The 15,457-nt window shown below is 44.7% G+C and overlaps 1 protein-coding gene across 1 annotated transcript; it reads right to left on the bottom strand.

Moving 5' to 3' along the window:
• Positions 1–555: 555 nt before the first annotated feature.
• TP53I13 (tumor protein p53 inducible protein 13) lies at positions 556–15,166 on the bottom strand. Its single transcript, XM_072138328.1, has 9 exons — positions 14,990–15,166; positions 12,114–12,188; positions 11,130–11,165; positions 10,589–10,647; positions 8,403–8,481; positions 6,759–6,887; positions 4,860–5,042; positions 2,926–3,793; positions 556–2,705 (listed from the first exon to the last, which is right to left on the bottom strand). The coding sequence occupies exons 1-9, from the start codon at positions 15,068–15,070 to the stop codon at positions 2,596–2,598; spliced, it is 1,620 nt and encodes a 539-aa protein (XP_071994429.1). The 5' UTR covers positions 15,071–15,166; the 3' UTR covers positions 556–2,595.
• Between the last annotated feature and the right edge of the window lie 291 nt (positions 15,167–15,457).

Raw genomic sequence — 15,457 nt, 5'->3', positions numbered from 1 at the left:
ATTGTGGTGAACTTTTTGTATTGGTTATCCATGGCCTCCCTTCTCCTAAAAGACAATTTTTAAATTATGCTAATGAGCTGGAAGGGCTCTGGGTGTACTACCATAGCCTCTCCCTGCTGCTGCTTCACAAGCTTTTATACTGTGCAGGAGCACTTCCCTCTGCCTGATCTCTCACAGTTGGAGGGAGGAAACAACTCTCGCACAATGTAACAGCCTGCGAAGCTGGGCTTCGCACCCCAGAGCCCTTCTGTCTAATTAACACCATTTTAAAAGTTGATTTTAGGAGAAGTTTGGATAACAAATATCACGATGCCTGGATATAGATGTAAGTGCCCCTGGTTTATCATGGATTTTGATGGTAGATTTTCTTTAAGTGATCCAGATGAAACATATAGCTCTCCAGAAAAACTGTGGTGGTCTGCACACAACACTAGCTGGATATAGCCCACCCTGCCGAGTCATATACATTTATGACTATACATCTATACTACAAAACTCCTGCAATTGTAGAAAAGACCAAAAAAGGTAAAAATGACAGAAGGAAAACAAGGAGTCAGAATTATTTTAATGTAATCTTTAAAATAAAACAATTTATATACAAACAAGACCACAAAATACACTTTGATCACTTCAGAAGTACAAAAATAAATATATATCTCATTTAGAAATCGTCGCCAAACGCGACACCAAGTTTTTCTATTCAGAAAGCCGCAGCGGCCTGTAGATAATTCTCTGTTACAGAGAGAGGATGGTAACGTTTCAGAGACCACCAAAACCTAAAATATTAAAGTGGAAGGGGGGGGGGGGGGAAGATACAATTTATTTTTATTTTTTTTCCCCCTTCATGAAATTGGCATCTACACATTTCCTGGGTACATTAAGGGTCTTTGGCACAAGGTTACATATGGAAAAACATCCAAAATATGGCACAGCCCATATATACACTGTGCAACCCAATGTGACCTCAAAGCTGGGACTAGATCCAAAAGAGAAGAGCGATTACAAGATCTAAATTGATTTGTATAGTAGCCCTACTCACCGCTGGGTTATTAGCATCTTTCTTGTACTTGTATTTTGGATTTCGGAAGCCTTTATAAGACCTATAAGCCTGGTCCATAAAATGGCTACTGAAAGGCCAAACAAAGACGACAGAGCGGATTTTTGTGTGGGGGCCTCTTCATGGCATCAGTAAACTCGGCTTATTGAAGTTCTTTTACACTACCTACAAAAAGCTATGGATATTTAGCTGGAGGAACCAAAAAAAATACCCCACTAACCCATTAAGGGAAACTTCCTGGATGGATATGTTCAAGTGGTCAATATTTCTCACTTTACACAACTTACTGACATGGCCTCCTTCCTTCTAAATATTAACTTTTTAAATTATGCCACAAGGGCTCTGGGGGGCATAACTAGAGCTCTGTGTAACAGCCTGTGAAGCCTACCTACAAAAAGCCCCTCCCCAACTCCATCAGCACTTCCACTGCTGCCATGACAAATTAGGGAGAGGGAAGCACAATGAAGGGGGGGGGGGGGGGGCTCCAGGACAGTGTAACAGCTTGTGAAACTACAGCACACAGGGGCTCTGGTTTGGCCTCCAGGGGCTTTCTGACTTATTGGAAGAGTTGATTTTAGAAGAAAGGAGGCCATGGATAGCAAATATATGAATATTACCACAGTCACAGTACCTGGATCTATGAGTAAGTGTCTGTTTATCAGCCTTCATTATGATGGTATATTTCCTATAAACAGTCCTCCTTATTGTGCTGTTCACATTTTGACATTATGCAGCCAAGACGACATCTACCTATTGATGAACAGAAATTCGCCATTGCTTCAAGCAGGATGTTCACAGATGGAAGTGGCCACTTGGTTTAGCATCAGCAGGTTATAATAGAGATTGAAAGAGTCATTGAAAGCCACAGAAGAGGACATCCTTTGGCCACATCCCACACTGATGACTGCTTCAATTTAAACCATGCCCTGCAGGCACATTTACAGAAGGTGAAGGCACCAAAACGTCACATCAAATTATTTAAAAACATTCACATCTGCATACAAGACAACCGGAAATGTCACCTGACCACACCACGTGGCACAGGGGTTACTGTCCTACAGAGGCCACGGAACCTCAAAATACAGTGGCCTTACTGCAGATCTGAATCCTGTTGATAAAATATGGGATTATTTTGGTGCTTTCCATAAATTTCACCAGAACGCCAAAAATCACAGACATTTTGTGAGTAGTCCATAAGGTCAGAAATAACAGTCTATCTGCCCTCCCTAAGAAAAGCAATGCAGGGTTTGGTAGAGAAAGTTTACCTAATTGGGCCAGACAGTCCATGGACAAGAAAGGAGAAACAAAGCAGACTTGGACCTACCTCCAAATACTTTGAAACTTGACTGTAAAAAAAATGTCTTTCAGTAAAACACAGGAACTGGTGACATCACTAAGACACGATGTCTAATTTTTAAAAAATCCATAATTTACCACAACGGGTTCGACCCACTAGTTCACCAAATCATTAGCATTTTGTTCCACTTCTGGATCCAACATGATTGTGTCAATCAATAATCTGAATGGACGGCACAGTTCTAGTCGGAGCTCTCGCTCAGACTTTCATACAAGACCACAGGATTTTTCTTTCGTCCAATCCACTTCTTGCGTATGCTGTGACCTTGAACCAACCTCCTCTTGATGACCGCTAATAGAAGGAAAAACAGAAAATCAGAACAAGGGCAGTGTGCAGTCAGAGGCCCAGCTATGTGAAGGTGTTACACAGACTCTACACCAGAAATATAGCTAAAAGGGAATAGAAATCCGAAAGACATTACACCACCCGCATATAGATCGCAGACACTCAATAGCAGCCCCTCCTCCTTTCAATGTACCTTCATAAAATATACTGAAACATAAGCACTTACACGCCACAGATTCCTTCTCCTCCGAGTGGCTTTCCGAGTTCCAATAGAGGCTCTGACTTTTACGGAATTTCTTATAAATCTGTGTGTACAGGACTGAAAACGTGAGCAACGCAAAGAGGAAGATGAGAGACGCCGCTGCCCACTTTGCTTCCTCAGTTCGGGGAGTGGAAACAAACATTCCCGTGTTCTTCCGCTGACCGGCGCCCAACCTCCTCTGGGCCTGTGCTGGTGGCTGCGCCGTGGCATCTTCCCGACACTTGCAGTCTTGTTTCTGCTCTTTGCCGTCGGATAGAGGCTTCTCCGAGGGCAATACCTGTGTGGCAGCAGACTTGCTTATTGCTGGAGGAGTGGGTGGAGGAAGGTGCACAGTACTTACAGGTCGCCTACTTGGCTTTGCTTCTGAAGAGTCCACGTGTGCGTGCCCTGCAGAAATCGGTAGCTTCTCTTTCTCATCAGTTTGGTGGACGACCTCCTGGGAGACATTCACATTTAGTCCAGACAGGCCTGACGTGACATTTCCAGCAGTCGGTACAGTAATGTTGGGTGGCAGCTCTTGGCCATTTCCCTCCAATTCTCTGCTGTGGATCTCTGCCTTTATCCCTTCAGCTTCCCGAGGCAAATACACAGTAGGACCTGGCGTTACAGGATCCGGTACAAAACCGATTTTGGCAGACACTGATATACTTGAAATTATGGTACGATTGGTGCTGTATTTCCCAGTTGGTGGTCCAGCCGGTGTAGTAGAGGTAGTACTGTGTGATACATTAGAAATGTCTGGCTTTGGAGCAACCGAGGTCACTGGTAACACGAATCTCCTCCACCTCTTCTTCACACCTCGCTTCCTTAAGCGATAAACTTTATTCGGTGCCTTAAAACATATCAGATAGAATTCTTAGTATGCAGTACCAATTACAACCACTATACACATACAGTGCTGCACTATACAAGAGAGGAGTCTAGGAGTCAGCCCAAACCCTTCCATCTGATATCTGTGATCCTTCCAATAAAAAGCTCATCCGTATGTAAAGGGTTCCTGGATCCGACCACAGCAAGTGACAAACATTTATAGCAACAAATAATTCCAATAAAAGACTTGCTTCACTTGAAATATTATACACACACACGCACACGCGCACACGCACACGCTGCTGGAGAGCTGTAATAAGAAGGTTTTACCCCACTACAACAATAGCCCCCTCAGGTAAAGTTTTTTCCAAGTTCTCCTTTTTAAGTGAAATATCACCTGTTCACTTAAATTCAGAAGCCCCCCCCCCAATCTTCTCTCCTGTAGCACCTAAGTGTTAAAGATACGATCTTTCAGATCACATCAGGCTTATGGCTTTGTGTGCTACAGAACCAGAGATACAGGCAGCTAGAGAGATGGGGGGTGGCGGGGGGAATTATCACTGCTTCTACGCCAAGCAGAGAAATAATCACAAACTCCTGCAAAAAGCAAGAATTTGCGATTATGTGACTACCTGCAGGATACATCAAGAGGCCTTGAGAGATTTATTTAAAAAAAAAAATAATGATAATAATTCTTTATTTATATAGTGCGCACATATTACGTAGCGCTGCACAAAGCTTAGCAAATTACTCCCTGTCCCCATGGGGCTCACAATCCAATCATCCTACCAGTATGTTTTGGAGTGTGGGAGGAAACCGGAGGATCTGGAGGAAACCCAAGCAAACACTATAGGTAAGCGAGTGAGATTTCACATAAAGGGAATTCTAGGAAGGACATGTCATGCCCTTACTGACAGGGCTAGCAGTTTAGTGTGGAAAAAGCAGGTGACAAGTTCCCTTTAAGGTGGTTGTCTCAGGATAGACAATGTGGACGCATCCGCCTGGGCCACAAATGAACCATTTTGGTTTAAAAGATTAAATAAAAACCTGAATACAGACAGTAATAATTGGACGTGTCCACTTCTTACCTTGTACTTCCTTCGACCACCAGACGCCATCACGGACGGTCGGATGAGTAGATGCTGGTATGAACCTTCTCCCATTCTATCAGGCCGCTCCGTATACACATTGTCCTGCAACCACGCAACCACTTCCGTCCTATTCACATGAGACATCTCCAAGGTGGAGCACCAAGCGACTAGAGCCAGCGGCTGAGGGAAGAGGGAACGAAACGCAACAGCAAAGTCAGCAAAATGAGATTATATAAGGAATAATCATCTGTCATCTTCTGATCGGTCATACATACACGGCTACATCTGGAATACATCCATTATCCATCTTTCAAGTTGAGAAGACTCCTGTTTCTAGGTGCTGAAGTGACACCACCACTGAAACCACTAAACTTGACTCATCTCATGTGAAAATGATGTAAGAAGAGTCATATTTGCCCGACTTTGGTGGAGATTTCTTTTTTTTTTAGTAGGTAAATGGTTGAGATTTCACATAAAAGAGGGAATTCTAGAAAGGACATTTCATAACCTACCGGAGGGGATTGGTAGTCGAGTGGGGTAAAACCCGGTGACAGGTTCCCTAGAACAGACGAGACCCATAGAGAAAATGTCTCTACCCCCCGGCTACTATGGGCAGCATATAAACTTTCAGGAACAATACATTTCCCCGGAGTGGATGGAATTTTCAGGTGGAGCTCTGCCTAGATAAGGGTAGGTAGTCACACTGTACACAGCCATATCTATCCCGGCAGCGCCCTTATCACTCCAAGTCTACCTGCACATAATATCAGGCTACAGACAACGGGCATGTAGTCCTTTGTATGGGGCCTGTGTGTATGGACCCATAGAAATGCATGGGGCCTTCTACTGTGGATTCAGAAGTGCGTCTCCAATACGGTCGCCTGGGGGGAAATTTTAAATAAAAATAAGAAGTCACTATTGAAAATGATTTTTGGGAACGCCCAGCATCTCCATTTTTTGCATCCTTCAATAACTTAAAGAACATCTACCATCAAAGTCAAGCCTGATAAACCAGGGACACTACTCACAGATCCATACACTGACTGACAATGACTACTGTTCATGAGCCTGAAGGGCTCTTGGGAGGCATTACCAGAGCCCTTCAGTGTTGTAGCTTCACAGGCTGTTACACTGTGCAGGGTCTGTTCTCCCCCCTTCCCTTCGCCCTGCTTCCTCAGCACTTCCCCCTCCCTCTGCCTGCTGTAATTTCACACCGTGGTGACAGAGGACTCTTGCACAGTGTAACAGCCTGTGAAGCTACAGCACTGGGGCTCTGGTAACGCTTTGGTTGAGTTGTTATGTAAACTGTAGAGGCGACATCACCACTTGATGAGTGAGGATTTGTTTTTATAGTTTTTATTACCTCTATATGTTCCTAAAATTTTAAATTGGGAAGACCCCTTTAAATGGTATTGTATGCACGATGATATTTCACCAGCGCCAAACCTTTGCATCTTTTAAACAGGAGCTGCTCCACCGATTTTGGCACAATTAGAATTTTTTCCTAATGCCCCCACTACTCCTGCGCCATCTGCATCAGTAGTTTCCACAGCTATTAGGATAATCTGGCTCTTTTCTGTCAGGTAAGTGGTCCTCGGCTAGAGTAGAACATCTGAAAGCTGTCTGCTGCAGGAGAGTGAAATGTACTCCTGCACAGTATAATAGCCTGTGAAACTGCAGCACGGAGGGGCTCTAGTAACAACTCCCAAAGCCCGCACAGCTCATAAGCATCATTATAAAAGATTATATAAGAAGGAAGGAGGCCATGAATATCAACTATAAGACAATTACCACAGACACGGTGCCTGGATCCATGAGTAAGTGCCCCTGGTTTATCATGATGGATTTTGATTTCCTTTAAAGGTTATGTATGAATTGTAGAATAAAGATACTTACCCGTTCTCTGGAGAGGGTCTGCAGGGGTGTTATTATGTGCTTTGCTATGTAACGTCTGGCCAATAAGGACAAAGCCCCTTTCAGTTTTGGGTGTACACATGGATGGTACAGGAAGGCTACACCGCCACGCTGGAATACACACAACAGAGGCGCACATTACATTAACTGGTGGCAGAATACACTTAAAAAAATGAATTGAAAAAATATATATATTCTAAGTTCCCTCATGGAAATTTTAGAATTCAATACCCTTTCAGTTGAAATATAATAAAACATTAAGGCTACGGAGTACAACCTCTAGGCAGAGTGACCTTTAGTAATCTTATAATCACCAGATAGGACACATTGGGGCAGATTTATCAAGCAGTCTGAAAGTCAGAATATTTCCAGTTGCCCATGGCAACCAATCACAGCTCAGCTTTATTTTAACCACAGCTCATGAATATTTTAAAGGGGAGCTGTGATTGGTTGCCATGGGCAATTGGAAATATTCTGACTTTCAGACTGCTTGATAAATCTGCCCCATCGTTTTCTTATCAGTGTAATCTATGACGGATTATAATCTACACAGAGCCAAAGGCATATAATAGGGGCATTGTCTGCAGAGAGCACTTTAGAAATACAAGGTAATGAATCCAAAATATCATAACCAATACAATGCTTCCAAAATTCCACGTACTAAAAATGATAGGTTTCTAAATGGCTTTATGTATATATTCTGGATCCATTTTTTAATGCATCCATCTATTACTCATAACCTGAAAGTGTGTACATGTAGAACAACAATTTCTAACATTTTTTAGCAATTTATAAGGCATCATCTACAGTCCTCAGTTCTTCATAAACCTAGACGCTATGGAGTCTCCTGTACACTGCAAAAGAGATTCCATGATCACGGAGATGAGACGTGCCGTGGACTGATCACTCTGCCGTGGACTGTACTCGTGCATGATATTGATATATGATGGAGTTCTGGTTTCTCCAATATGTTGCAGAGCTGACACTGTACTTTTGACTCTGCTACATATCGGAGAGACACAAGAACGTTGTGCATGTTATTAATATATGATGCATGGAGTTCAGTCCCCAGCAGATCGATCAGTCCGTGGCACGGCACGTCTCACCTCCGTGATCGTGGACTAATGTGAAACCAGCCTAACTGAAACAGTAGCAGCATACAGGACATTATAGAGTAGTGACCACAACGGATGTAAATCTAGTAGCTGTGTGAACAACACTAAGGAGCAGCTGGACACCCCCCCCCCCCCCTGTATCTCACCCCCTCCATAGGCTTCTACGGTGAGCTGTAATCTGATGCCTCATTTAGCTGCATTCTGTTTTTTTGTCTCAAACGAGAAATTGCAAAGTTTTCTTTAGTTGGATGTACTATTCCAAATTTGACAAATAGTTGGTGACTATTTAAAGCATTATGAGAAATGCTTCCACATATGGGACTGAAGACGACCAAAATGTTATCCACTTTACTCAAAAAAGTTATGGTGACAACAGGATGACAACTTCCTGGTTTCGTACAGAAAATTATATATGTATAATAATTGCAGATCTGTTTTACTACGAATGTAAATTCTTTCTATTAAAAAAAATCTTGGTTGTACTGTAATATTATACTTTATAATGACCTACCTGGAGATTGTGAACCCATTGCTGTGGTGGGCAATAGATGTATTCTCCATACTTGGCCCAGGTAGATCTGTGTGCTCCACTGCGTGAAATAGAACATAAATCTATAAGGACCCCAGGTTTCCCATTTACTTGTTTAGTATAGTCTGCTCCAGTCTTACCTGCACGGCCCCCTTCCCCTCGCTAAGGCCTCATGTACATGACTGTAGATGTGCCAACCTGCCTACGTGGCACAAATTGCGTTTAGCTCTCTGCCCTCATAGAGGTCTACAATGCACGAATATGGTCTCATGCGGCCAAGCTGCCCATCATATAGAAGGCCATTCCTGTCCACACTGTGACGTGGCCGCCTGGCTCCTATGGAGATGGAAGGGTGCGTAGCCTTTCGTCTAGACCTAGCCAAAACAAACCTCAAACTTTTTTGGTCTGCATCCCGTTTCTGCACACGGCTATGTGCATGAGGCCTAACAGAGGGATCCACATGTTCCCTTATCCAGGGAAGCCATTCTCAGGACCAAAAACTAGAAGTTAAACTCAGTGTACAACTAAAACACCTCAGAGAAGGTCACGATAACCACGACCCAAGATCTGAACGTAGAACCTGTCCGTCAGAAAACAATGAGATTGAAAAATATCACTAGAAATAAAACTGGTGACCAGCGTGTCCACAACCATTTCCTTTACTTTATGTTACAGCTCCATGTTTTCCTGATTTTAAGTTAAAAAAAGAGTTTATCTTGGCCCAACATTTTTTTTTTAAGGAACCGTTTAAAAGTTTAGTACAGAACCAGCATGAGACCACGTATATGGTGACCATATGTTAATCGTAGCTAGCATACGCCCACCATATACTTTCATTGTGCACAGCATGGTGCACACGTGTCACCGTACTGTGCTGTCGCTCTCGCTTTTTGTACATAAGGCCCGGCAGCACGCCTTATTATGGAGAGGTGCGAACAGGTCTCACCCCTCCAGGCATGCCTTTGCTATGCCCGGGCGTTTGGTACCTGTCACCAGTGAAATGAGCCCTAACGCTTCTTGCACACAATAGAGACTGAACAGCACATAGCAAAGATATTTTTTTAACTATTATCTACATTACTTGATTTTAGAAATATGCACTGGTAAACTTTACCTGGCTCCCTATCAGCTCGTGCTCCTAAGCCCCGGTGGTTGAACTTTTGAAATGTTCCTGGGTGCCTGCTTGTCCTAGATGGGCTCGTCCCCTCACTCATTATTATTCAGCCTAAACCCCCTCCCACATCCTCTCTATTCACCCTCCGGCTCATTACATAAGCTCACCGCACAAGCAAAACGCACACTTGCGCGGCGAGCCTTGTATTTCTGACGACAGCTTGATGCTTATTGCGTATGCATCCCTTTGCATACTTCTGCACAACCTAGTATGACCATGCTGCAAACAGACTACATACCTGGTAAGACAACGTAGCAAAGAGACGTATGCGCAGTGAGCCGCCTCGTCAGGATTACAGGGCTCGCCACCCAAGTGCGAGCTTTGCTTGTGCAATGAGCTTACGTCATGAGTGAGAGTGAATAGAGGGAGGATGTTGGTGGGGGTCTGAGCGTATAAAGGATTCAAACCAGCAGGTACCCGTTACCTACTCTCGGGACTTGGGAGCGCGAACTAGCAGGGAGCCAGGTACATTTTACCAGTGCATATTTCCAAAACTAAGTAATGTAAAGAATAGTTGGAAACATGTTTGCTATGTACTGTTCAGTCTCCACTGGTATCTGTCACCAGTGTAAAAGAGCCCTCTGATGACAGGTTCCCTTCAACATTTTCTGCCATTACTTTTGTTTTTTATTTTTATATAGTTTTTGAATCTTGGGGGTGCTTTAGTTTTACGGGCAACACCTTTCCATCACAGAGGACGACTTTACTATAGACATGTAGGGTGTACTACGTGCAGATCTGTCACATGGTGTATGCGCAGTGTAATACAGTAACATCTACTGTAAGGGATTTCTGATCTGCATGAGTAGCATGTCACTTATTACGGCAGTTCATGGTCTGGGAATCAAAAGTTCTCCCTCAGACAGCGGTAAAATCCCAGAATTATACGGATCACAAACCTGGCGATTTCAGCTTCATGTATTCTGATACTTGTGGAACGGCTGCGGGAGGATCGTGCCTTATCTACTACTAGAAAGCCACACTGACCACTTACCTGTTTGGTATTGCAGCTTTGTAGACTATGGCAGTGTCCATGCACACAGGAGAGGTGATCTACAAGAGAAGATGGATATATAATAGAATATAATCTGTATAGCACACACCGGATTTTATCACAGGCTCTCGGTAAGACACGGATTACATGTTACGCAATGTGGACACATTGTACCGACACATTTGGGCCACACAGAACATTGGTTTATACTAAACAATAATCATAAGATAAGAGTTAATCACATTCACAGCTCTATAGTCATCAGCCAGGGCGATTTATTGGAAAGGAGTCAACTAACACGTATCTTCAGGCCTTCGCTCCTATCAGACTGTACATTACATGAATATCACCAAAACTTACAAACTGATAGATAGATACAAAAAAACAAACCAGTGTCACTTTACTAACGCGATATCATAAATGTAGGCAGAAAAAAAAACAAAAAAAACACAAGACTCTGAATAATTATGGTTCGCAGCCATTTGCACAAATAAAAATGACAAAAAAAAAATTGTAAAAAACACTTTTTTCCATTTCTTACCTCCTCTTCATACACTGAAGCAACACTGGGGAGAACCTGTGCAACAGAAAAAAAGGAAAATGCAGTAAGAACATACAGTACGGCACCATGATAGTGCTACCGCTATTACCACAGGTCCAACACGGCTGCATCTTCATTCAAGAACCAGCTGGTATTTCCATAAGACAACAGCATGTTTTCCAAAAGTCACCATAAAGACATAGGGGGATATTTATGATAGCCCCGCCGCAGCCCGATACATCAAGAGGCTTCTGCTTCAACAGATCAGCGTTTATGCTACGCCAGGCAGGGCCTGGCATAGAAAAAACCGCAGCCGGCGACTTTTCACGTATGAAAAGTCGCCGGCAGCAGCAAGTCCGCAGGCGCGGGGACAGTAACGCCCCGCGCCGGCCCACTCCCGTCCGGTTGCGCCCTCTGCTCGGCCGTCCGCCCCACTGGCGTGAAGGTGGCGGATTGGGAAAAATAATCGCAAAAGCTAGCATTTGCGATTATTTCAGGGCCTCTGCGCCACTGGCGGTGCGCAGAGGTCCTGATAAATATCCCCCAAAGTCTTAAAGGGGTTGGCCACTTTATGTTGCATTCATTATATAGCGTGTGAACGCATGGGGCGGGTGGGGGTTGGGGTAGGATATTAGGTAATTTACCAATTCACATGTATGAGTAGTTCTGCCCTGCTATCCTGAATTGTAAATGAAAGCCCCTGGTGCAGAAAGGTCTGTTGCCTCATCAGCTATAACTCCTGTCCATAAAATGATGGAAGATCATGTGATACTAACGGTTCATGACCAATCACCCTTCCAGGACCTTTTATCAGCATTAATGAATACTATCATAAGGTCCTGGAAGGTAGATTGCTCATAGACCATTAGAGATCACTTGATCCTCCACCATTTGATCCATTAGCTTCTACGTGTTTGTGATCAGTACATTGGGTTGCGAGTTTCCCATGTGAATGGATACAATACCACGAGGTTACTCTCTTACCTGACCCCTTAGAGGAATATAATCCTCCCTGCACGTGTACGCAGCTTCATCCGGCAGGTCCAGCTGGATATTAGACTGGAAGAGAAAAGCGGATTTATGAGAAAAATAGTAAAAGCCGCACATCGGATCCTGCTGGGTGCTTTACCGTGTGAGCCGGAACATCTGTCAATCACTAAAGTTTCCATGACTAAGAAACTTCCATGTGGCGCACAGAGCGGCCTCAGACCAGTTCTGTCCTATACGTCTGTGGAAATGTATATATGTGCTGAACAAACATAGACCAGAACCAAAACCTCTAGTCAGCAGCTGGGAAGTGCTCTGGATGGGGCACCGGCGACGCTGGCCATATACATCACCCGATAGTGATCCGTGTTATCTGTGCTGTCAGCTGTGATAGAGACAATGGCGCCACGTATCATCTCTTCTGCTTTGCAACATTTTAAAGTTAGCGGTGATACATTAGCTACGCTATTTATTTATGTATCTTTTCTAAATTTGCTGTTGTGATACAGGTCCGTTTTTTCCGTCTTTGTCTCCGATTTGCAGAAGTCACCATAAAAATGCAATTAACGGTCTTGGAAAGATACATTTAGGAAGACTGAAACAGACACAGCAACCGGCTAACTTCTTAAGCCCTTGGAATAGCTGCAAAATTGTTTTGCCACATAATTAGGGTCAACCATCCTTTTTGTGTTGGATACAACATGGAAGGTCAACAGGTGGGATTTTTGAGGACACAGTCCCTATACAGTCTGCAGCACATTAGACCCAGTTCACACTTGCGTTCAGACCCCCATTATCTTCCATCACTAGAACAACAATAGCGGACTAATGGATTCTCTTAGTGTTCGTTCGTTTGAGACCGAAAAAAATAAGTAATTCAGTCCAAGTTTCTGCCGCATTAAATGAAGCATTAACAGAAGTGGTGAAAATACATTACAGAGTACAAACAATAGGAGTGAGGGGCCTGATCACAAGAGCTTACAGTCTATGAGGATGAGGGGGTGACCCAAGAGCTTACAGTCTATGAGGATGGAGGGGGTGACCCAAGAGCTTACAGTCTATGAGGATGGAGGGGGTGACCCAAGAGCTTACAGTCTATGAGGATGAAGGAGGTGACCCAAGAGCTTACAGTCTATGAGGATGAAGGGGAGGACACAAGAGCTTACAGTCTATGAGGATGAAGGGGGGACACAAGAGCTTACAGTCTGTGAGGATGAGGGGGACACAAGAGCTTACAGTCTATGAGGATGAAGGGGGTGACACAAGAGCTTACAGTCTATGAGGATGAAGGGGGTGACACAAGAGCTTACAGTCTATGAGGATGAAGGGGGTGACACAAGAGCTTACAGTCTGTGAGGATAAGGGGGTGACACAAGAGCTTACAGTCTATGAGGATGAGGAGGTGACACAAGAGCTTACAGTCTGTGAGGATGAGGGGGTGACACAAGAGCTTACAGTCTGTGAGGATGAGGGGGTGACACAAGAGCTTACAGTCTATGGGGATGAGGGGGTGACACAAGAGCTTACAGTCTATGAGGATGAGGGGGTGACACAAGAGCTTACAATCTATGAGGATGAGCGGGTGACACAAGAGCTTACAGTCTGTGAGGATGAGGGGGTGACACAAGAGCTTACAGTCTATGAGGATGAAGGGGTGACACAAGAGCTTACAGTCTATGAGGATGAGGGGGTGACACAAGAGCTTACAGTCTATGAGGATGAGGGGGTGACACAAGAGCTTACAGTCTATGAGGATGAGGGGGACACAAGAGCTTACAGTCTATGAGGATGAGGGGGACACAAGAGCTTACAGTCTATGAGGATGAGGGGGACACAAGAGCTTACAGTCTATGAGGATGAACGAGGTGACCCAAGAGCTTACAGTCTATGAGGATGGAGGGGGTGACCCAAGAGCTTACAGTCTATGAGGATGAGGGGGACACAAGAGCTTACAGTCTATGAGGATAGAGTATGGGTGACACAAGAGCTTACAGTCTATGAGGATAGAGTATGGGTGACACAAGAGCTTACAGTCTATGAGGATGAAGGAGGTGACACAAGAGCTTACAGTCTATGAGGATAGAGTATGGGTGACACAAGAGCTTACAGTCTATGAGGATGAGGGGTGACACAAGAGCTTACAATCTATGAGGATGAAGGGGTGACACAAGAGCTTACAGTCTATGAGGATAGAGTATGGGTGACACAAGAGCTTACAGTCTATGAGGATGAGGGGGTGACACAAGAGCTTACAGTCTATGAGGATGAAGGAGGTGGCACAAGAGCTTACAGTCTATGAGGATGAAGGAGGTGGCACAAGAGCTTACAGTCTATGAGGATGAAGGTAGTGACACAAGAGCTTACAGTCTATGAGGATGAAGGAGGTGACACAAGAGCTTACAGTCTATGAGAATGAAGGGGTGACACAAGAGCTTACAGTCTATGAGGATGAAGGGGGTGGATCATCAGGATATAATATGGGTAAGAGATGGGCACCAATCTATAGGGAGCTGCTATATAATGAGGTAGCACAGGAGACAAAATTTTCCTTTTTCTAAGAGACTTATATAGCATATTAAATGCACAAAAGATGAAAGTCAGAGGCAGATTTCGGATATGATGAGACATTGCAGCCAATCACAAGTTTCCCTGGGACACAAAGTTTTTAGTGTCACACTTATGTTTGGGCCCTGGCTGCATGTTAGGGGTCTGGGGCCTGGAGCTGTGCGATCGTTCAGTGATCCCCGTCCAATGTGAATAACATAATTCACAGTTTGATCAACTTATTGTTGGTGAAGTTGCAGGCAGCGCCATGTCTGTGCCCATGTAGCGGAATGGTGAGTCCTGCGGAGGGAGGGGCACGCGTTACTCACCGGGTCCCCGTCACATGGAGCGCGGGCTGCTGGAAGAGCCCGGGCGAGGAGCAGAGCGGACACCGCACAGAGCCGCCACATCCCGCACACAGCCCGCACTACATCCTGGAGGCCGCGCACAACGTCAGCGCTCGTTACTTTCTTCCAGCTCTGGCGCGTCTGAGCCAATCAGCGAGCAGAGAACGCATAGAATCCCATGCTACTGGTCAGTTCCTAGCTCCGCCCATGAATAAACATCCCGCCCCCGGCCAGTTATACTCCGTGCGCCCGGAGACATGTTACCTGTGGCGTTAAACTAGCACAGGGAGATGTATAGAGAGTCACCCACATACACACAGCCCGTCACCCACATACACACAGCCCGTCACCCACATACACACAGCCCGTCACCCACATACACACAGCCCGTCACCCACATACACACAGCCCGTCATCCACATACACACAGCCCGTCACCCAGGTGTCTGC

Source organism: Engystomops pustulosus, chromosome 2, assembly GCF_040894005.1.
Source record: "Engystomops pustulosus chromosome 2, aEngPut4.maternal, whole genome shotgun sequence".
Classification (NCBI taxonomy): Eukaryota; Metazoa; Chordata; class Amphibia; order Anura; family Leptodactylidae; genus Engystomops; species Engystomops pustulosus.
The sequence above is the reverse complement of the archived record's forward strand: the minus strand, read 5'-3'. Positions and strand labels throughout refer to the sequence as shown.